The 24,466-nt window shown below is 35.7% G+C and overlaps 1 protein-coding gene across 1 annotated transcript; it reads right to left on the bottom strand.

The window, feature by feature from the left end:
• Positions 1-22,284: 22,284 nt before the first annotated feature.
• LOC146141598 (cytochrome c oxidase assembly factor SCO1-like) lies at positions 22,285-24,242 on the bottom strand. The gene is made up of 2 exons (XM_083389984.1): positions 23,600-24,242; positions 22,285-22,539 (listed from the first exon to the last, which is right to left on the bottom strand). Exons 1-2 carry the CDS (start codon positions 24,185-24,187, stop codon positions 22,285-22,287), a joined length of 843 nt encoding a protein of 280 aa, XP_083246110.1. The 5' UTR covers positions 24,188-24,242.
• Between the last annotated feature and the right edge of the window lie 224 nt (positions 24,243-24,466).

Here is a 24,466-nt window from a genome sequence, read left to right on the forward strand (position 1 = left end):
TGAACTATAATCACTATGAAACCCTAAAACTTGAAAGTAAATTAAATTAGAACTGAGTAAAACACTAGAAAAGTTGAATTTATGTTTTCTAAACCTTAAAACAGGACGAATGTCGACTTAAGTTATAGGATATTAACATTAAAATCAACCAAATATAAATTATTCCAATGTGACTTGCTTTCTTTAGAAGGCCGACGGCCGTATATGACATGGAGTATATGTCTGTGTCTGTTCCAAACAAAAGGAAATATTTTACCTTCAGTTTGGTGTTTCTGCAGTGATTAAAATATCAAGCCAATGCATTTCCAATCAAGTAACACAACAGACACCTCCTACATATATTGAAATTAAATTAAATTCACTGTGAGTGTCGTTTACTGGCTTACAATGCTGCAGAAATATTTCCATTAGTTTTGTACACTTAGGATTAAGCTTATTTTTGTAATATCTTCCGTTTTACTTATTTGCTTGTTGCTTTAGCTCTAAAAAGCTAATCCCTTTTCTGTATTAAATGAATAAACAGGCTAACCTTAACTCAGGAGTTAAATTCATTCTTGTGGTTATAAATATATTCAGTTTAAAACGTTCATGAACCCCAATAAACTAGAGCCATAGAGATTAAAAAGGATAAAAAAGTAATGGTTTAACCCTATACTAATGACAGTCGAATGTTCGTACAAGTTTGAAAAAACTTTTACAATTATACTAAATTTTTCGCCTTGCCACCTGTTAACGCTACTTCCAAGAATAAAGTAAAACGCAAGCACGAAATCCATAAATTTCTTTCAATTACCTGTTTATGGCAACCACCTAAATGCGCACTCCCTCTAATATCGAAATGCATTTATTTCAGGGTTTCTACACAACTTTTACAAGAGATTGCACTCAGAAGTTATATCCTTCGATTCCCCTTACGACTTCCAATCTATTATGCATTACTCGTCCTATGCATTCACTAAGAACGGAAGTCCAACACTTGTTCTCCAGTAATAAAGTTTGGCAATAGATTTTAAAATTATAATTTGGCCAATAATGATCTTAAAACAGGGGTTCTTAAACTTTTTTTACCGCGGATCCCTAAAATTTTCTTTCATCTCACGTGGACCACTGTAGGCGAAAAAATTTACAAAATGATGTCATAAATTGACTTCACGATACAAATAGACTTCATAAATTTGCTGATTTTGGTCCAAAAATGTGAGAGTGAAATGGAGTCTAAATACATTCTGTGCAAAACCGTTTTATTTTTGATTAAATTGTTTTCTTTAATAATCTGGTTAGGCCTACTTCCGAAATATACACCATTATTTCAAATATACCTTCATGGAGCCCCTAAAACTAGTTCACGGACCACCAAGGGATCCATGGACACCAGTTTAAGAACCCCTGTCTTAAAAGGATAAAATTGCACCACGCACATTTTATCATTGTGATATACTGTATATAAGTATGGTATACTGTATAAGTTAAAGTAATAACGCTTTAGTTCGTTCAATTTAAAGAACAATTCGAAATTTGTTGAAATAAACTAATTTTTTTTAAATAAAAGAAAAAAATAGACGCTTGTTAGTATAATACAGAGGTTCTCAATCGGGATGGAATTCACCGCAATGAATATTTTCAAGTTTCGAGGGGCGGGTCTAACAATGCAGGTCTTTTTCGAAAGCGAGATAAAAGTTTAACTTAAGTGAACAGTTCCTTATTATTGCGTCAAAATTTGTGCTATCTCTTATTTAGTCATTGACTCAAGTCATTACGATAGTGATGTATTCCCTACCCTACAACCAGGGGTGGGATTCGAATGTTTTGTCAACCGGTTCTATCACAAAAGTCATATTTTTAGCCGGTTGTGTTACAAAATTCACAATTATTGGCAAATAAACAGAGCAGCGAGCATACATTAACACTGTGTCATACAAGGAAATGAAAGGAACAACAAAAATAAAAAAGTCAATTAAAACTATATGATAACACTATCTGTCTTTCACCATTAAAATTAGCTTGTACAACATGGTAAAAATGGTGCGAACCGGCTGAACCCCATCACTGCTAACAACCACACTAAAAAGCAGCAGTCGTCTCATGACTTGTACTTATGACGCAGCAATTCAATTTTCAGGCAAACAATCACAAAAGGAAAATTACTACAAATATAAAAATAAACACAACGTATAACTGTTACGTGCGAAATCGGTGTATTAGATAAAATGCAAAAAACCATTGCCAGTAACCAGTAATGCCAACTGGTTCGCTGATCTCATAAAATGTCGTGAGACGGTTCTATAGAACCGGTGTGAACCGGATGAATCCCACCACTGGATACATCCAGTTTTAAAAAAATGATTTTTGATAGATCGAGCGAGGCGCCTTTCTCAGTGCAACGCGTTTCTCTTTCCAAAGAAGACCAACACCAGTTGCTCTCCTTGTATTCTTGTGGCAATGTGAGCGGAATTCGACGAGATACCGACTGCTTTCATCCGATGGACTCGGGGTTTAGTTACCGCGGTAATGTGTCGGTTACAAAGACTGGAATTCCTTGTCAGAGATGGGATAGCAACACTCCACACGTGACGAATTAGTGAGTGAAGTGATTTTGTTTTATCATGCCAAAAAGAAAAAAAAATCGGAACTGCCCGTCAACGAAAATTGAATTTCAAAGAAAATCTATTAAAAGTCAGTCGTTTTAAAATTGTTAAGATAAATGTATCACTGTTTCACTCCACACGTGACGAATTAGTGAGTGAAATAGTTCTGTTTTATAATGCTAAAAATAACTAAAATTTTGTCGGAACTGCCTCTCAATGAAAAATAAATTTCAAAGAAAATCTTTTGTAACTTAGTTATTTTAAAAATTGTTAAGATAAATGTATTACTGTTTCACTCCAGACGTGACGAATTAGTGAGTGAAGTAATTTTGTCTCATCATGCTAAAATGAACTAAAATTTTGTCGGAATGGACTCGTATTAAAAATTGAATTTAAAAGAAAATCTACTAAAAGTCAGTCATTTAAAAAATTGTTAAGATAAATGTATTACTGTTTCACTCCGTGACGAATTAGAGAGTGAAGCGATTCTGTCTCATCATGCCAAAAATAACTAAACTTTTGTCGGAACTTCCTCGTTTAAAAAAATTAAATTTCAAAAAAATCTACTTCATTTTTCTTCAAATCTACTGTCATTTTTCAGTCAAGTCAGTCATTTAAAAAAAAATTTAGGAGAAATATTTTACCGTTTTATGTCTATTTTATGTCCTAGTATTAGGAGAAGTGTATTACCATAAACATAAAGGGTCACATAATGTAAGGACGTGCGATTGCGGGCCTGATTTATTTTTTTTTTGCATCTCATTAACTTGGTATACCTTAAAATTTAAATGAAAAAAAATATTACAAACTATGCAATAAAAGCTGCAATGGGCTTTACTAAATTGTCGTACAGTTTTGAACTTAATCAAAATTAGTTTTGAATAGCATTTGACAGCATTTCAAGTGTACATTTCCAACGTAATTGTCAGAAAGGAAATAGCTCTATGACCCGGTTCAGATTAACAGATCGGGACAACAGACCCTAGTGTGGATGTCCCTGATCTAGAGTACCGTTTGTAGGTTCAATATCTCTGTTTATTATATACTTTGTCATGTGCCACATCAACACCAAAGCATCCACGTCAACGTTATATTAAGTTTTATTAGTACGTTGATTTTATGATTTTATATCTGTTGAAACTCACTAAACAATTTGAATATCACGCATATATAGAATTGAACAGTGTTGCAAACAAATCATTTTGAAACGGCCTAATTCCCAGTCAAATCATGACAGCAAGTCAATTCGAAGTCAAATCATAAGCATGGGAATACAGCGTTAAAGTATTCCAATTAGCGAAATCATCCGATACTAAAAAAAAAACATAATAAAAATAAGTTCTTCTGGTATATATTTGGTAAATCACACATGGCAAACAGGACGCAAAATAAAATGACACGAAGAAAAATGGAGATAAAATGTGCGAGACAAAGTTCAAAAATACAAAGCGATAATAGTGTGTCATTTCCTGATGAAGGATTTCCGAATAGTAAGCCGAAACGTTGGTTTAACAAATATATACCAAAAAATATTATTTTTATTTTACTATGTCTGGTAGCAACAGCATATTTGTTAAAAATCCAACATATAGCTAGAAAACTTTTTCCGTGCCAAATTTGAGATAAATAGCCAAGTTTTATATAAATAATAATATACACAAAAAACATTGAATTTTACTCAACGACTCCAGTCTTGGTCAAGTAATTTGCTAAAAAGACTTCAGTCAAGTCAAATCGTTTGCCAACAGTGACTTAAGTACACCCAAGTCCCAAGTCAAGTCAGTTCTTTTAAACACTGTCGGCCGATAACTAAATGACTTTCATTTTATTTTGTTAAGTTCTCCTAGTCGAATAACTGGTGCTGGGTTGGATGGAAACAGTTGCAGAAACCCCGATATAGGAGACGGTGGTCTTTGGTGCTATACAACGGACAGCAACAAGAGATGGGAATACTGTAACGTACCAATGTGCTCACCTGCAGGTAAACACATAGTTAAGTGTTCTCGTGTGTTCTTAGCAGTGTTGTAAACAAGTCATTTTGAAATGCCTAAATTTTTAGTCAAGACGTTTTTAAAATAAATCAAGTCCGCAAATTGTCAAGTCTTTTCATTTTTAATCATAGTCAGAGCAACCCATTTCCCAGTGAAGTCATTGCTAGAGCAAGTCATTTCCAAGTCAAGTCCCGATGAAGTCATTACTTGAGCAAGCAATTTCCCAGTCAAATCGAAGTCAAGTTTTACTTAATTCTTTGTTAGATCAAGTCATTTTCAAGCTAGGTCCCTGTCAAGTCAAGTCAATTCCAAGCCAAATCCTTGTCAAATCATTGTTAGAGCAAGTCAATTCCTAGTCAAGTTATTGACATAAAAATAAAACATTAAACTATTAAAATTGCTAACCTCGTGCGATAACGGGCAATATCTCAAAAAAAAATTACCACGAACATAACTTACAGAAAGCACATTATTTTAGGTGCAACAAATAAGATAAAAAAATAATTTTATTAATTTTAATGAGAAATATAAGTTACTGTTTTTAAATAATTTGACTTGACTCAGGCCCTAAGTCTTTTGGACAAATGACTTGGGTTGAAATAAAGTATTTTATCAAGCTTTTCGTTATACAAGTGAGTTATTTATTTTAAATCTTACACGTAACACATTTTGTTTAGAATATTTTGGTTTTGGTATTTTTTAATAGACTTATATTGCTCATAAATAATCGGATTACTTTTAAAGACTTGACTTGAAATTCACTTGCTCTAATCAGCATTTAATTTATGTCAAAATGGCTTGACTTGGTTTTAAGTTCTTTTAAAAAAGACTTAACTTTGACTTAACTTTGACTTAATTTTTTTTAGAAGTGGCTTGACTGGTACTTTTTCAAAATGGAGTGTTTACAACATTTCCTCAAGGTAAAGAAAATTATTATTTTTTTTTATGTTTACTAATAATTATTTTACAAAATTTAGTGGGAACTGTTGAAGAACCGGAAGTGTTGGAAAGCCGGAGAGGATTTTGGTCGGATTTTGGAAACTGGGGATCTTGCTCTGCTACTTGTGGTAACGGGACTCAGTACAGGTGAATTACTTTGTTTATGTAGAGCAGCTACACAGTGCAGCGTATTTTCGGCAACTTTTAACGCTACATAGTAAAATGAAATTCAGTTAAAATATATTCCATTTCTTCAAGCGTTTTGCGCTGGAGTAGAACAAAGTTAAACACGTTCCAATCTCTGCTAGAGTAACTAACGCACAATTAAAAACGTATAGAAATACCTACAACAACGAAAGGGGCGTACATATACTTGTACATTACAATAACCGTGATCTAGCTCTTCTAAAGTTGTTTTACGATCAACGATAACGGCTTGCGTATTAACAGACTAACCCAACCAGTGGAACAATTAATGATATCCATGCAAGCCGGGCTAGAATTACCTAAAATGTTATTTTAATTGGAATGGGTTTGCGTAAAGATGTCTGCAATTATCCAGGGGAACAGAAAAATGCTTTTGTTTGTCTTGTAAGAAGGAATACAAAACTATAATTTTTTAATATAGCATAGTAATGTTTTTCTATAGCTGTATTGTAAGGTATATAGTTCACAACATCCTGCGATCAAAAAGTTTAATCAGTGGTAGTAATTATCTGGTTTAACGAAATATAGGTATTTGGAGTGCAGTTTTGCTGAATTTAGGTTGAGAAAAAAGGTAAAAATCTCTTTATGCAATCATGTCTAATAAGTAACACTGTGTTTAATAACTAAATTTCCTATGTACAGTAAGATTAAAAATCGTTTGATCAAATAACTGAATCAAATTTTTGTACGGCGCAATGTATAGGCCACAAACAAGATAAACATTGTTCTCCGTTCGGTCTGATAATAAGTTAAAATAATAAATGTGTCAAGTTCTTTCAATAAATAAAAGGATCAATATATATCATTTTTTGGATAAAGATTTCAAATTAGTTCTACCCGTATTTATACAATACTATATATATGTATTAGAAAAAAATTCCTTAAATATATTTTAAGCTGTGAGGAGGTAGTAGATTCAAATGCATGAATAATCTGGGGAAACTAGACATGATTTAATTTGCGTGTAGGCAGGTTTGTGGGCTATGTCTGATATTTACTTTTTTTTTTTGCTATTCGTTTTTTAATAGATTCCGTCAGTGTTTGGGGAATTCCCCGGGATCGGAAGCTTGTCCAGGAGAAAGTTTTGAAACTCGAAGTTGCGCCAACAACGCATCTTGTCCGACTGGTAAAACTAACAACTAAATTATTAGCTCTAAACTGGGCTGAGTCCGTAAATATAAACACGAATCCGACTCAGAGCAAATCTGCCGAATCCATCAAGTCCCGATGTTGCTTGGTTTATAGCAGGGGTGGGCAAACTGCTGCTCGCGAGCCGCATGCGGCTCTCCAGCATGTTTTTTGTGGCTCTTCATGTAAAATTTCAAAAAAAATTGTAAAGGCTACCAAGAGTACCGTTTATAAACGTTTCTCTCTTTTTTTCTTTATTTAGGCCAGCATTTCGTTTATGACGTAACACTAGACATAAAGTCCGAAGAGTTAGTTAACAAAAGACTGATATTAATAAATATTGTGCGTGTTATTTTGCTATTACCATTATTATTGTGTTGATTATCACCGTTTTGTTATATTAAAATTCTGTTATTATTGCGGCTGGCTTTGCATTATGTACCGTTTTTGCATTGAAATAATTTTGAGGCTCTCTGGTGCGAGTTTCTGCACATGGTTCTTCCATTGAATACATTTGCACACCCCTGGTTTATAGCCTGAGAAAGTTACTATAAAGCGGAGTCGGTTAAAGCAAAAAGAAGTCCAACTCCGGCCGAAAACATAAAGTCGAGCACCGATTCCGCTTGACTCTTCGGGGTGTATTTCATCTATTTACAAAATTACAATCAGGTGGATATACTGTGCTGTTGCTTAATTAGTTCATCGGGAATGATTTTTAAAAAGGTTTGAAGAGCACGACTAAATGTGATTTTACTGAGACAAAAAAGCGTTTCGGACAAATGCTCTATAAACTGTAACCTGAAAGAAAACCTGTTTTAACAGACAAGAAGTAAACATTTTGTTCAAAACTTAGACAAATATGCCTCACTAGAAAGCAATCATCAAAATCAAACCTAGCCTATAATATCAGATAGCATCTTTGTTCGATATTTTACTTGTATAGAATTCCATTTGTTTTGGTGATGCGAAGACGTTTATAAGGTCCTAATATTTTTTAATATTGTTTAGGTCCGGTTTTTAATGGAACTTGGAGCAACTGGACTTCTTCAAGTTGTACCAGGGCTTGTGGAAATGGAAGGCGATTCTTAGCGAGAATTTGCTCCGGTGGTATCTGCCATGGAGATCCTTTCAAGATCAAATCTTGTTCGAACAAAAAATGCCCGCTCTGTGAGTTTCATTTTGCATTGTTTGACTGACTTGATTCGTGCTTTTAAAAGACTACGTAATCTACGTCTTTCGTACAAAATGACATGTCTTGATTGAAGTTTTCGATGCAAAATGACTTAACTTGACTTAGGTCTTCCATACAAAGAACTTGACTTGAACTTAAGTATTTTGGGTAAAAAACTTGAACTGGACTTAAGTCTTTTGGGTAAAAAACTTGACTTGGACTTAAGTCTTTAGGGTAAATTGACTTATCTTGACTTAATTCTTCAGTACAAATAACTTACTTGGACTAAAGTCTTTTGTACAAAATACCTTGACTTGACTTAAGTCTTGTTAACGAAACGACTTGACTTAACTTAAGTCTTTTGTACAAAATACCTTGACATAACTTAAATCTTTTGGTGCAAAACGACTTGGTTAAGCCTTAAGGCATACAAATCGCCTTGGAGTGTTTTAATATAATTTAGGGAAAATTTGTTTAGCTTCCAGCCCAATTTCTGCTTTTAAAAATAATTTGCTTTTTAAATGTTTCGTTTTTGTTGTATTCTTAGTAAAATATTGCTAAAGGATCAGGCGATTAACTTATTTAAAATGATTTTTTTCAACATTGCTATTTAATTAACCAAGCTTTGATAAACGGAAAATAACTTTAGAATCTAGTTATTTTTTTACTAGGATTTTCTTTTAAAATGCGAAAGGCCCAATTATTTTTTAAAAGCTTCAATTTATTAATTTAAGATTTTCCAAGTGTTTGTATCTTCAGGGTTCCGTTATGAAGTTTATTTCTTCCTGAAAGGTGGATTTTCAACAAAACTTACTGATGTTTTTAGACAAAGGAGGCAAGTGCTTTAACAGCTCAGATGTCGGAGGCTACAGGGGTAGAATATCGGTTTCAGAAAGTGGAACAAAGTGCTTGCGCTGGAAAAGAATCTTGTAAGTTTAAAATTCGTAAATTTGACTTTTTAAATATTTTTTAACCTCTACCTATTTAGTTTGGTTTGCGTTGACCACAGTCGGTATGGCGTAATTAAAAAATACGGTATAAAACCAGTAGATTTAACAAACTTGCTGTGTTCAGTCGGACAAATGTAAAACTACAATTCGTGTATAAATTAAAACAAAATTAAAAATAACTAAAAAACAAGTTTAACTGATAAAAAGTTGTTGTGCCTACTTCTTAAATGCACACCGAATGCCTTCACAAAGGCTTACAAAATCAGTTAGACTAAACAGGATTATAGTTCAAATAAGGTCAGGCTAGAAACAACCAGCCTGCGGTAAGATTCGAACCCCCGATCTTCGGTATCCGGGACCGTCGTTCTATAAACTGAGAACAGGCTCAGGAGAGAACAAGTCGAGAAGCGACCATAACACTGTTGTCTGCTGCATCCTATACATAGAACCTCCATTGAAGGTATTAGCAACCCTTATTCACCAACTGAAAATGTTTTCTAGTTGGCGTAGACAAAACACAGCGTTTAGCAGTACACTTGTTTGATAAAGTCATCTTCTAAAACATCTTGCCTACCCTGGTACGCTTCATTTAAAAACATATTTAGCGGTCAACTTTCAACATTTAACAAACAAGAACCCCTATATGTACAAAAACGTATATAATACCATAGTATTAAGACCCACGACATAATAATGCCAATTACGTAGTAATATCCACGACAGAATAGGAACTTAACTGTCTGAATAGGACTAAAGCTATTGGAATAAGTCCTACAAATTCATCGAAATAACTATAATATTGAGTGTAGTTGCAAGTAGGAATGGCCAGATTTATGTGGTGAGTAAACACAACGAAGAGATCCTTTTAAAAAGATCCTTTAAGTGTTTTTTTAGTACTTGGTCACGGATTCGTGTGAAGATTTATTAAGCTTACGGATACCAAAGTTTTGTTCGTTAGACTTAAAGGTCCGCTTTTACCTTTTTTAAAAAACAAATCCCATTTTTAAACGTTTTCTTTATATGTGGTTGTAACAAACAGAGCTGCGCAGGTAAAAATAACCCGAAATCCGAATCCAACTCTACGGCCTGTATGTTACCCATTTACGTAATTAAAATATGGTGGACATTTAGTAATCCACTCATAGGAGTGGCATATAAAATATGTCACCATACGTATTTCCACCTAATTTACAGTTTGGGGTATTATCGGAAATTTGGTATTGTGCATGCGCACGTCGGACTCGGGTAGTCCAACTCAAGGTTACAATGAAAGATACACACACATATGTGTTCAACAACTGTGATCTATCCCTTTTAAAGGTTGCTTTTTTAACAACAATTACGGCTCACGTGTCACACTGCACCAAAATCTTAGTACAAGCAACCTCGTATTGAAAGGGGTTTATAGTACCATACTATTCAATGACAAATACACATATAACAACAACGATTACGGCTGGCGCATCATTAGTACAGCAAATGTCGTCACACACTCACCAAAAATGTCGATCAATGATGTAAATTCAGCAAGCCAAAAAAAATTAGCCTGGGGTGAGATTTGAACTCACGACCTCGGCCATAGCGGGATGGTCGAGCTACACAGGCTCAGCCGCATACTTGGACATCTAGATTTATTTTAGCTTTTTAAAATTAGTTTCGAAATAAAATTAGATCATTTCAGTTTTTCCAAATGAATTAAGAATTAGAATTATATAATTTTAAGGTTTTTTTTTCAAATTAGATTAGAATTAGAATTACCGAATTCTTATAAAACGAAAACGAACTAGAATTGCATTTAATATTCACAATGAATTTAATTTAAATCGCAAATTATTTTAATAAGAATGTGAATGCTAAGTATTCCTGTTATGGTGTTATTCCAGTTAGCATAGTCTATGCTTTTCAGACTGTACAAATTACACACAAGTCGTTCCGACCAAAGAGTTTTAATTCAAATTCTTGTCTTCGACCAAGATACTAAAATTGCCGTTGGACAAAGTAGATTTTTGTGGTATAATCCGAATTAGATTAGAATTAAAATTGGCATTAGACGCACTTTTCTCTAATTCATTGAACTAGAACACTAGAATTATATAGCTGCCCTAGTCTGCTCAGAGGGAGTAGGTCGAGTAACAACCATAGCACTGTTGTATGCTGCATCCTGCATCCTGCTCGTAAAACTAGCCTGTGGAGGTTGGAGCTCCAGACCTTCATCCATACCGGGACCGTCGCTCTGCTAAACGAGCTGCACAGACTCAGAGGGGAGCGGGTGGAGAAACAATCATAGCCGTGCTACATGCTGCATCCTGTTTGTTAAACTAGCACTAGACTGCAGTGAGGTTCGAAATCACAAACTCCGGTCATACCGGGATCGTCGCTCAACCAACTGAGCTACACAGGCTCCGAGGGGAGTCGAGCAACAACCATACGCCAATGCTTGGTGCATTCTGTGTACAAGCAACTTCGTATCTACAAATTCTCCTGCTGCAAATTATTTACGTTTCTTGTCTATGCAGCAATCCACTGCCTAGCCAGACTGCTGACCTGCGTCGTGCGTTCTGTCGCAATCCCGACCTTCGACCTTCGCCCTACTGTTACGTCACAAAGAATGTCACGGAGAAATGCAGCGTACCACCATGCGTTGAAGGTAAAACTTAAAACTGCACTTGTTTCTAATTTAGGCTAGAATAAAGTTGGGTTGCGTTGTCAAATTGGCGCAGCAAGATCCTTTAAGAAAACGGGCAACATTAATTTGCTTTAGCGGATTTTCACCATGTTTGTTACAAAAATGTTAAAAATATAAATATTTTTTTTATTTACTTTTTTAATTAAAGATAATTGGTTTACTATATGTTTAATCACAGCCTCCACACACAATGCCTACCTATTTTTACTAAAAAATAAGTGTTTTATACGTCATTTGCTAAACTGCATCTTTTAGATGCTAAGTCGTCTGCAAAATGACTGAAAAACTGATTGTCGTACGTTGTGTGCTTAATTTGCTATCAGTATTCCTTGTTGGCAATTCGTTCAGATGCCAAGTGGTCTGCGTTCAGCAACTGGTCTTCGTGCACCAAATCTTGTGGCGTTGGTTTAAGCCTCCGGGTTCGCAGTTGTATTGGAGGATTTATAACACAGGGAAGTTGTATTGGGAAGGTTTTGCAACGAAAAAGGTGCAACAAAAAAGCGTGCCCAGGTATTCTAAATACACAACATCTTTTTGATTAATGTATGTTTCCCTTGTTTTTGGTTTTCTTGTTTATGGTTTTGAAAATACCTTTCTCGTTTTGTTAAATATACCACAAACGCGCGGTAAAATATTCTGTTTATGAGTAAAAAATATTTTTTTTATTAAGAGTAAACTTTGAATTTGGAGCAAGAATTTAATTTTTGTTGTTTCTCCATTGAAAAAAATGTTTTAGAAATGCGCTATTTATCTTTATTGTTTCGGAGTCATATAGCATTTTTCAGACATTTTCCAAAAAATTTTACAGAATATTAAAATCTTCCGCAGTTAATTTCCTGTTTTATCTTGATACATTTGTTTCTGCCTTTTTTACAAATATTACGGTTATACGAGTATTTCAATATTATTTTTTTCGTCCTTAAACATTTTCGTCGTCCATAGAGTTACACTTGTCATATATCGGAGTCTAATAGTTTGATATTTTGAAGAACGTTAAACCCTTTTTGTATAAGAAATGATTTAGATGTCTCTGTTAAATCGGCTAGAAAATCAATTTATAACAAGCTTTGTTTTATTTATCCTAATAAAAAATGCTTTTATCTGCTTTATTAAACAAGCTAAAAAGTCGAGAAAGAATTTATTTATTCACTCTTTCTCTTGCAAATATTTATAGCGGAGTTTAAATGTCACGTACCCATATATTTTAATGAATGAATAATGGCAGCTCTCGACGGACGTAGTTATTTTTGAAATTTTTGAAATTTATTTAATGTTTCTATATTAACATCTGTATTCCATAATTTTTATAAAAAAATTATATTTTCTGGATATCACCCGAAATCACAAGACACGTATTTCTTTGCAGTGGAACCCACCGTTGCCCCAACAAACTCCACCCCGACTGTGACGTCATTCACGACCCCGGTCCCCGTGACCCCTAAGCCCGCGAATGCGACCCACACTTGCTCCAAGTTAAACGAAGCCAGCTTATATCGGGGCAACATATCGACTTCGTACGAAGGGCACCAGTGTCAGCACTGGGACGCAATGTTCCCGCACACGCATGAATACACGTAAGAAATGTGCTTGTAAATCTGCCCGATTAGACGTGTACAAGACTCGGAGAGGCCAACGAGACCAGTCTAATTAGGATTGTACTACAAGCAAGGCTAAGCCAGTAAAGTAACTAGTCTGTGGTGAGGTTCGAACTCACGCCTTGGGCATACCGGGACCGTAGCTCCACCGACAGATCTACGCAGGCTCAGAGGGGAGCAAATCGAGAAACAACCTTAGCCGCTTTGCCTGCTGCATCCTGTTCGTACATACAACATCAATTGGAGGGAATCCACAGCTCATATTTCAACTGATCATACATATACACAAGGTGTATTCTGTGATCAAGGCCTTTTAGAGTTGTACCGGCCAACGACAACGGCAACAACATTATGGTACACATGATGCCACCGAAAAAATTTCGACTCAAGAAAAGCTTGATCACAGAATACATATTGTGTATATGTATGTTTCACTTGCAATTGGACGTATATAAACATTTCCACGGCTTAAACTGAAGGACACACACTTCAAAAACAGCAATTGTTAGGTTCCACTTTATTCGGAAGAGGTGTTAAATGTTCCTTCGAAAATTCATAACAGCTCAAGTTAAAAACTGCCCTCCCTAGTTAAACCACGCAAACAGCAATTTTTTGGCGAAAAATATTAACAAAATAATATTTTTCATAAACATGAATATTATTGTTGAGCAATATTCAGCCCTAACTGTCGAGCTAACCAGTCGACATTTTAACAAATAAACTAGAGCAGTGGTTCTTAAACTTTTTTAGTTTTGTTCACCCCTAGCATCTATCTTCAGATTTTATTCACTCTTCTCATGATATGATAAAACTATCTCGTACATATATAACAGCACACCCGGAATATCGGCCCTGCTCGCAAGCTATCATCCATTTCTGACGGTTCACCCTTATTTACCCCTTTTGGTTGGTTCACACCTGCAAAATTTTTATTCACCCTGGGGTGAATAATTCAACTGGTTAAGAAACACTATCTAGAGGACATACTTTTTACAAGCAGCCACAGTTCAGGTTCCAATTCTGATCGTATTACGCTTGTTTCAGAAATTTGGAGAAGAGAGCTGCAGTCGGTTTGAGCGAAAACTTCTGCAGAGCGCCAGAACCGGGCGACGCGTGGCCTTGGTGTTTCGTGGTGGCTTACAACATCCGGAAACAATACTGTGACGTTCCTCTATGCCTGCCTGGTGAGTTAAATTACATGCCTTAAATCGGGAACATACAATAAGACCTACAAATCAACCATACCTAAAGCAGAAAAATCTGTAAAATTAAAACCAACTACATAATACCGCCAAATACGCAGTAATATCCACATCAGCATAATATCACCTTAGGCCTAAATTCAATCCTTAGGCCTAAATTCATCGGAATAAGTCCTAAACTAATCGGAATAAGGCCTAAATTAATAGAAATAAGGCCTAAATTCATCGGAATAAGGCCTAAATTAATCGAAATAAGGCCTAAATTTATCGAAATAAGGCCTAAATTTATCGGAATAAGTCCCAAATTCATCGGAAGAAGGCCTAAATGGCCAAAATAACGCCCGAGCCTGTGGAGAGGGTGTGGGACGATCGGGGGGGGGCAGTTTTGGCACCGGATTTTTTATCTTGTTTGAGGTTATTGGTGGGCAATGGGTGGGGTTAGAAAATGGGTTAGTGTTGAAATTATTAGGGGGTTTAGTGAAGTACTTAGGGATGGGGTTTGGGGTTAGTTAAAAGTGTTGTTTAGGCCCGATTCTGACTTTGTAGGTCTTATTCCAACGGATTTACGACTTGTTCCGATTTGGACGGTAGGCCTACTAATACCATTAGTATGTAGTCCTATTTTGGCCCTATTCCGAATTGTGTTTTATTCTGACGTTGGCGTTGTTCTTATCTCGGTCTTATGTCTGGAGTCCCTTAAATCAGTGCTTTTCAAGCGCCGACCAGTGGGTATACTAGTCCTATTTTGGTGTTATTTTAAACTGTGTTTTATTTCGACGTTGGTGTGGTTCATAATATCGATCGCACGGCTAAAGTCGGTTTCCTTATGTTGCTTGCAGACCCGATACCTCCACAGCCACCCGTCGGATGTTACCAGAGCGCCCGCTGGGTTGATTACAGAGGCGGACAGAACGTCACTGCTAGCGGGCACGACTGCCAACGGTGGGACTTTAACAAGCCGCACGCCCACTTGCTGTAAGACGGAGTCTTGCTTTCTTGTATATTTGCTACCGGGATTAGCCATTTTGCAAGTTGTATTTGCTAAATGCGCGTTTACGAAATAGCTAGATTTTGTTGATCTATACCAGGGGTTCTTAAACTGGGGTCCATGTATCCCTTGAGGGTCGGTGAACTAGTTTTAGGGGTCCCTCAAGGCCAAATTGAAATACTAGTGTATATTTAGGAAGTAGGCCTAATTAATTCTTCAAAGAAAACAGTTTAATTAAAAACAAAATGGTTTCGCACTGAATGTCTATTTAGACTTTATTTCACTTTCACATTTTTCGGACCGAAATAAACAAATTTATGATGTTTATTTGTATTGTGACGTCAAATGGCTAATGGGATATTCAAAATGTTATAAATGCTACTTTCTGTATGGGCTTTGATATTCATTTTACGTCTAACTACATTACAACCTCTATAGCCATTACCGTTTGTATATAGCCTACTATAGTTTGCCTTAAATTATTTATCTTCAAAACGATAAGGGTACAGCATAAATATAATATCAAATCCGACCAGAAACGTGCTTATAGTGCTTAATTGCTAACCCAGTCTTGACTTTCAGCCGTTATGCTTCAACTTTAACTGTTTGTGTTTCAGCAAGCCTTATTTCTACGCTGATTTTGGCGTGGGGGCCCACAACTACTGTCGTTCACTAGGCTTCGATGAGGTTTGGTGCTACACTACTAACCCTAGAGTGCGATACGAGACTTGTAATGTACCCGTGTGTTAGTAAGTCCTACACTTGTCAAACCCTTAACCCAGAAGCCCCCTGTTGATTTACATACAGTTAAAGTCAGACTACTGTTTTTATCCCAATCAATTTGTGATAATATATAAAATTACGATCCTATTAAATAACCAATCATACATCCGGTGAAATTTTATCAAAATCATTTATAGTTTTAAAAAATAAGTCCTATCCTTTGTAAAACGGTCAAGTTATTACAGGCCAACCTTTAGCAGAGCTGATGTTAAAGTCATTTTTGGCGTAACTGCAGTATTCTGCGTTTTAATAAAAAAACTAAACTTAGTGATTATTTTGGATCTTTGGCTATTTTATCGACGTTTTTGTTTTATATTTATTACTTTTATCCTGGCATAATGACACGACAAATTCAATTTCAGCCTAAATACTGAATTACAACTAACCCTAACCCTAATGAGTTATTTAACATTTTGTACTGCTGAATTATTTGGATTTACTCTGCAATAAAATAAGCACTTATATCTTATTGACTTAGTGTTGAAAAAGAGCTGTTTTAATTGTTTAGCCTGACAGTATGCACGTATTATAGGATCAGGGCCGATGCTTGATCTCAATTGATAGTATCGGTACTAGAGATGTCACGTACTTTACGTTTTATTCCAATACCCAATATTATTAACAAATGTATAAAAAAACAATAATCCTTGTAAAATACTTTATATTTCTATTGATAGAACCCCCCTCTCCCTCACAATTTGAGGTATTATATCCACTCCTATTATTTTCAGTCCGATGGTTGGTCAAATGTTTACCATAAGGCAATGGTTTAGCTTTGACATTTAACTATTTTACCACTTAACATATAAACTTATCTTTTTAACGTGCATTTTGTGGCGTCATAATTAGCGCAAAATTTCGATAAGCCCTGTCAAAAACAAAATTCCGGGTTCATGCTTAGTCTGTATTATTGCTGTAGCTAGTAACAAATGATCAGCGTTGCCAGCAAGTCACTTTAATCAATTCCTTTGCGTTTTCAACGAATGGCAAGTCCCAATCAATTTAATTACTATGTGTAACATACACGTACAAAACATAAGACATTAACAAGCTTGAGTTTAATTAATATTGGGCATAACTTCGTATTGCTTTTACATTTTTTTTTTAAATTTTGAGAAATTTTGCTCAGAACCAATCTTAATAAATCTAACCATATATTGCAGTCGGCGACACGACCAAATCTACCAGCAACACAATTTTGGGTGGCGACCCATAGGTTAAGAAACATTGACTGCAAGTAATGCTTGGTTTGCAGAGTTGAACCAACAATTGAATCAAGTTTTTGTCCGGTTAAGATACATTTATTGTGTGAACTAGGTGAAGCAATTGACAAACTAACACAGCTCAACTGTTAAAAATTGTCTGCAGCAACAAATATATATTGAAACAGTAAGAACTTTTAGTAATAGATTTACACCTAAGGTAGTGTATTTTTTACATTAGACAAGCATTAAATAAATTTATTAACGCATATTATTAAAAAAAAACATGACAATACATTTAACTATAGTTTATTTTATTTTTTTTTAATTTTTGAGGTTTTTTTATTTAACAGCGTTTGCAATTACCTCAACTCCACACAAAGTTGTTTTCGTATAGACACTGTCATAATAAGTAATGTTTCAATCCAATCAATACATTCATAAGAATTGTGTTATTGAAATGTTAAAACAACTGTGAATCAGGCGGGCCTCGGATATATTTTCCACTTAACGTGTTTAATTACATTTACAGGGCAGTAAAGTGTTGCGCAAAGCGCGAAAAAGGGATTTGTTTGGTTTAAAATTCGAGTTCACGTGTCGTCACCCATACTACTAACGAAAGGTGTAATAAAACTACTTTGAGGGAACGCGATAACATGTAAAGTTTATCTAGCTCAGTGATTGTAAACCGTTTAAAGTGACGGCGCACCTGGCGAGCGAAGCGAGCGCGATATTTTGGGTATACAGGTATTTTTTTTTTTAATTTCTTGCAAGTTTATTTTTTTTTTGCTGAAAATAAAAAATCGAAAATGTTAAAAAAATATATGTCGAATATTTTTTAATACGTTTTCCGTTTTACCGCGACGCATTTGGCAGCCTTCCACGGCGCAACGGTAAAGAAGCGCTGATCTAGTTGAAAAGGCAGCACCAAAACGTAAACAAACCGGACGTAGAATGAATATTCGGGCAAAGCGCGAAATTTTTTGCAATTACGTAGTTAAAATAGTCAAGAAGTATGTTAAATGGATTCGTGTCAATTAATTCAAAAAGGGGGCCGGCCGGATGAATTAAATCGATCCGGCTCGCGGGTCGTAGGTTGCCGACCCCGGGTTTATACATTCATTAGGCCAGGGTGGTCCAAGGTTGACAACATTGCGGGCCACAATATTTATTGCATATTCTTTGCGGGCAACATAAAATGCTACATGCGTGCCAGGAGCGAATCAACGATTTTATTTGGCCGGGGCATGAAATGTTTAAAGATGACGCCACACAGCATCGTCAAAAAGTAACGTCGAAAGATATAAAGAAAAATATATAGCTCCAGAAACTTGCTGCTCTTGTCGAACTTTGCGAAAACGAAATCGATTGATAAAGACACCGGAAAAATAAAGCGCGAAAAAATTGAGAAATGTGTTTAATAACATTTACAGAGGCAGTAAAGTGTTGCGCAAAGCGTGAAAAAAGTCGTTTAAAAAAATGTTAAAAAATATATGTCCAATATTTTTTAATACGTTTCCCCGTTTTCCGCGACGCACTTGGCAGCCTTCCACAGAGCAACGGTAAAGAAGCGCTGATCCAGTTGAAAAGGCAGCATCAAAACGTAAACAAACCGGACGTTGAATGAATATTCGGGCAAAGCGCGAACATTTGTCACAATTACGTAGTTAAAATAGTCAAAAAGTAAAATGACACGTATCTAGTTTGTCAAAGAGGCGGCGGGCCTGATGAATTACATCGGCGGGTCGGATCCGGCCCGTAGGCCGTAGGTTGCCGACCCATGGACTATAGGGTGGTACTTTTTATGTACTTTTTTATGTTCGCAAATATACCTTATAAGTTCGCAAAACAGTCAGTTTAAAAAGTTTCATATAGGACGTACTGCTACCTTCAAACCGGTCTAACACATACCAAAAATTAGGCGTTCTTGACACCCCTGGATCCGAACTTGATGAGCGATAGTAAACTAGTTTAGTTAATATTGTAACGGTTACACTAGGCCCTAACGAAAAAATGTAAAGCAGTTCAAAAATGCTTGCTGCTCGTTGGTCACTTATATTTATTTGGTTAAACCCTTAGGTACGCAAATTGCAATATTTCAACAGTGCATGCGGGCCACGAAAAAATGATGTCGCGGGCCAACTATGGTTTGGACCACCCTGCATTAGGCGAACACAAAATTTAACGTTAGGTATACACACAAAAAAACGAACAATTTGGACAAAAAATGCATTTCACCAAAAGGCTGGTAAGATTCCGCCAGCCTGGTTGCCATGTTCGAAATTGATTAAAAGTGTTTAAAAAAATACAGTTTTGAGTAAAAGTTCACACGATAACAGCAACGTAATCTTTATAACTTAAACTAAAGCCTACTACAACTTTAAATATTTACTTTAAAGTAATAGCGCTTGTTTCTTAAACATAGCATGCGACGGTATCTCAGCCGTCCGTAAGGTGTAAGGCATCACATCGACATAAAATTATCAGGATCTTTGCCCGGAATACAAACAAAATGGTTAGGTTATTCTAGGTGTGATATCTGTGATCAAACACGGTAAACCATATAGGACCAGGCGGCGGGTTAGCCGCAAAGGGTAAGGGCACTTCAGAAGGCGCAACTTCTGTAAGTGTGAGAAATAAATATATCTATTTATTGGCTCAAAGATTACTTTACGAGAGAAGTATATTGTGTCACCTTTAACTTGACAAAAAGGTACGTAGTTTTGCAAATGACTGAACAGCTATGTTGTAAATGTAGTTTAGCTCAAACGCGGTTTTAAATCTGCATTGTACGACCGATATGACAACTTTAAAACGAGCTTACAACTCAGCGGCAACATACTGGCAACCCTGACATAGCAGTACCTGGCTTAATTTTGTCAAACAAAATCTGTACGTGATTATCCCTGTCTGAGTGACTTTGCTCGTAAAAAAACTCGAACTTAGTGTTGGGCAACACCCGATGTGGTGCAGCTGGATATCTGAAAACAAATCTTTATACAGTTTCGGGCGTTATTTTAAAACATAAAACAACTTTATACAGTTTCGGACGTATTTTGAAACATTCAAAAATCTTTATACAGTTTCGGGCGTTATTTTGAAACAAAAAGAATCTATATAAAGTTTTTGGCGTTATTTTTAAACAAAAAAAATCTTTATACAGTTTTGGCGTTATTTTTAAACAAAAAGTTCGTTATACAGTTTTGGGCGTTATTTGTAAACATAAAAATAACCAATACAGCCATTAATCAACGAATAAATGCACTTACACTCTAAAAATTGAACAAATAAGTCATTTTAATCAAACTAACTTAGTTAGTCATTAGAAATTTTGTATTTCGACGCCACCAAGGTATTTTTTATATTCGGCTCTATTTTGTTGAGCTAAACGATGTCACTACATGGAATTACCTGAAATGTTTTTCATTACAATTTGTGTCGTGTTTTGCAAGTTAAACAAATTAATTGATGTATATTGCGTTTTTGTTATTTTTTTAATTGAATTGTTGCTTCTAATCAGACGATTGACCAATTTTAATAGGTTAACGTTTTACTTTTATGTCAATGTCAATGACTTGAAGTTGACTTGCTCTCATAATGACTTGACTGGGACTTGACTTGTGCAACCGATGACTTGGACTGGAACTTATAATTATTTGCAAAAGACTTAACTGGGACTTAGAAAAAGGGATTGTCACGCGACTATCATCAGAGTCAGACCATATTGGATCACATTATTAAAACTATTGTTTCTTCAATGTCAAGGTGTGATATCACCCATAGGCGTAGCCAGGGGGGCCTGAGGGGCCATGCCAGTTAATACAATGACAAAAGCTAAACAAATAATTCCAATTTTTGGCCCCACCCAAAATTTTCGGCTGGCTACGCCACTGATATCACCTAATGTCTATTGCAGGATTATCACTTGGTCGGTTGACCGTGTATATTTCAACAGGTGAGACATGACCACCGTGCTATCTGACTCCACTAAATCGAAACTAAAACAAACTGCCATTGTAATTTAAGGAGCATACTGTCAGGTCGCTTATAGATTTATTGTACATTCACATAATTCAGTATAGCTTGCTTTCAATAAAATGGCTTACAGCGCAGTAAAAACACGTGTTGCCAGTAAGGAGCGCATCGTTGACTGTTTTGCAGTAGAAAGGACACGACTAACGTTGCAGTAAAAGCGAATGCGTTGAGGATTAAAACTGGCCAGTTAACGAGCAGGATACAGGGAAAGGAAATATACCAGAACGACCTAAACAGGCATTTAGCACACGCACAACGAACACAGTAAATAACAAATACAGACGGTGGGACCTCTACAACCGCCAATTGGTTTAGTTGTTCAGTCTAGCATTTTAGTAACAAACCTGATAAATTAATCTAGCTAATCTTTAAATAAAAGTAATGATGCAATTGGTTAGTTGTTTTATTTTATTTATTTTCATGTTGAAACTTATGTTTTTCCCATGCCTAGTTATGAAATATTGCACTCTTTCCTAAACAAATATAAACGCTCTACTTACAGCATTTTAACCGAATGTTAGTTTAATGTTGGCTATCATGATCAAATTTTTAAATTTGTTAGGAACGTAAAACATTATCTATTTGTTGGTATCCATAGGGTTGAGAGTCTTCTTGAAATAAGTGTTACCTAAAACCATTAGTGTATTGATATACCCTAATATTTTTAATAAAGTTATACCACTTTTAACAAAATGATTTTTTTAAGGCACATTCAACATTTTTTCTGTAAACTAACATTCACAAAGTTTTATTGCCTTTATCCACAGATCACATTGCTTGTAGCGCCGTAGCGGTTTTGATTGCAGTTCAATTACCAAGCTGTCAAGTTTTTTTCATTTTATTTTTTAACATGATAGCGGTTACAGAGGACGAGATCTCGCCAGCCGACTTATTTTGTCCGAAATATTCGCAGAATTCCCCGTCGGGGTTCAACAAATACATGATCACAGTGTGGTCGACGAGGTAGTCTCTATCTTCGTCTTTCGGCCCTTGGGAGTAGTAGACTCGAAAGGCCCGCGATGCCTGGTCCACTTGTTCTCGATTTCCCGTCAAGCCGATTAGGTCACTGTGAAAGTCCTGCAAAAATACACACAATAAAAGATGCATACACATACATGTACAATCATAGGGGCGAACGTGGGTGTGCAGAGCGTTTTTAGATGCCCTGGATTTCTTTTAGGACGTCAAAACGCTCCGGAATTTAACCAAGTTACGTGCACAATTAATGTGTAAAATTAATTCCTGTAACTCAGTTTACTAAAAGTGTTCCTTAATTACCATGCAGGCACAAGGGGGTATTCTGTGAATATTTAAGTCAGGTCATTTGAAAACCGTGGCTTCAGTCAAGTCATTACAAAACTGATGTAACATTTATAAATTTTATAAACTCAGGACTCAGTGCGAAAGGAAACTGATTTTAGCAATGACTTGGTCTGAGAATGGCTTTACCTGGACTAAAGTTATTCTTCAGTGCAATTAAATCACTGTTTTCAAATGATTTTAAGTCATTTTGTCAAATGCTAATTGTTTTTTAATTAAATTTATTTTAAGTTTTGCACAGTAAACACTTTTGCTGCTGTATATTGTGTAAGTGTTATTTTTTTAGTTGGATTGCTTGTCATAATTGGACAAGTTTACCAATTTTAATAGCTTAACAGTTTACTTTTATGTCAATAATATAACTTGAAATTGACTTGCTCTCATTATGACTTGACTGGGACTTGGTATTTTAGCAAAAGACCTGACTTGTACTGGACTTGTAGATCGACCAATATCCATTTTTTGGACTGATACCGCTACCCGAATTTTTTACAATTTTTCCCGATACCGAAACCGAGTTTTTAATATACCTGAAAAATATTCAAAACTTGAATTAATGTAAAATAAAATCCTAATAATGTTTTAGTTTATATAACTCTATTTATTATTAAACTATTATTCTGCATATTAACTTGGCATGATGCTAAAACCAAAATTATTTTGATAATAAAAATTGATAAGTTGTTTGTTGTACAGGAAAATTTTTATTATATTTTTGTCCTAAAATATCAGCAAACGTATCGGCCTACATTTACCAATACCAGAAGCCAAATACTGGCCGATATTATCGGTAAACTGATATCTCTAGTACAAATACCTGGATATAGTTTTTTACGGCAGCCGGTGTGTCTCGTTCAGGGTCGATGCTGATGAACACCGGCTGAATATTGGGGATTTTTGGCGTCCGGTTAATTGTATCCACAACGTTGCCCATTTTTTCCAGCTCTTCGGGGCAGATGTCGGGGCAATGGGTGAAACCGAAGTAAATTAGAACCCACTGACCGAGAAAGTCCCGGTTACTTTTCAGCTCTGCATTGTGATCTAACAGTTCAAAGTCGCCGCCCAGGATGGGTTTTCCGTACGAGCGGATAGTCTCCGTGTCTATTTCTTCCTCCTTTTTTTCCTTGAAGTATTTCATTATTAGGATGGCTAGGGTTCCGAAAGATACAACGATAAGCACTGTGGTCCATTGTATAGGACTGCCCGAAGGCTGATTTGCGGGGCGTCTTGGCATTGTAGTTTTCCTTCTCTTACAAAGTTTACATGATGTGTTATTGTTTACGGGTGTATTTTCAATCACACCATTCTTTTGACGGAGGTGAAAAAATGCAGAGGCTTGTAGATGTCGCGAGGCGATCAACCAGTTTGACGCCAGTTTGGTGGTCCTTTGCAGAATGCCGCTCATGTTTGTCAGAGCAGCGCAAAGTTTTTTAAATCAAACACCATGTCTATGATAAACCGACAAAACATTAATCTATATATTCAAGTTAGACATAAAAAGAATACCTAAGCACATACAGAAGTAGGTATCATTTTGAACAGTCACCTCTTTATTCATTTTTAACATAGTATATATATTCAAGTAAGTTTGTAAAAGAAGAGTTTTTAACAGTTTTTAGTAGAACAGATTTCACATAAATTAAAGTCAGTGTTGTAAAGACTTAAGTCATTGACTTGACATAAG

The sequence above is a fragment of the Ascidiella aspersa genome, chromosome 5 (assembly GCF_963924565.1).
Source record: "Ascidiella aspersa chromosome 5, kaAscAspe10.2, whole genome shotgun sequence".
Lineage (NCBI taxonomy): Eukaryota > Metazoa > Chordata > Ascidiacea > Phlebobranchia > Ascidiidae > Ascidiella > Ascidiella aspersa.

Bases quoted from the DNA above. Each gene is read 5' to 3' on its own strand.
- LOC146141598 (XM_083389984.1), bottom strand. From the start codon at position 24,187: ATGAGCGGCATTCTGCAAAGGACCACCAAACTGGCGTCAAACTGGTTG. The intron at 22,540-23,599 runs GTATTTGTACTA...GTATTTTTGCAG, and splicing joins CCGTAAAAAACTATATCCAG to GACTTTCACAGTGACCTAAT.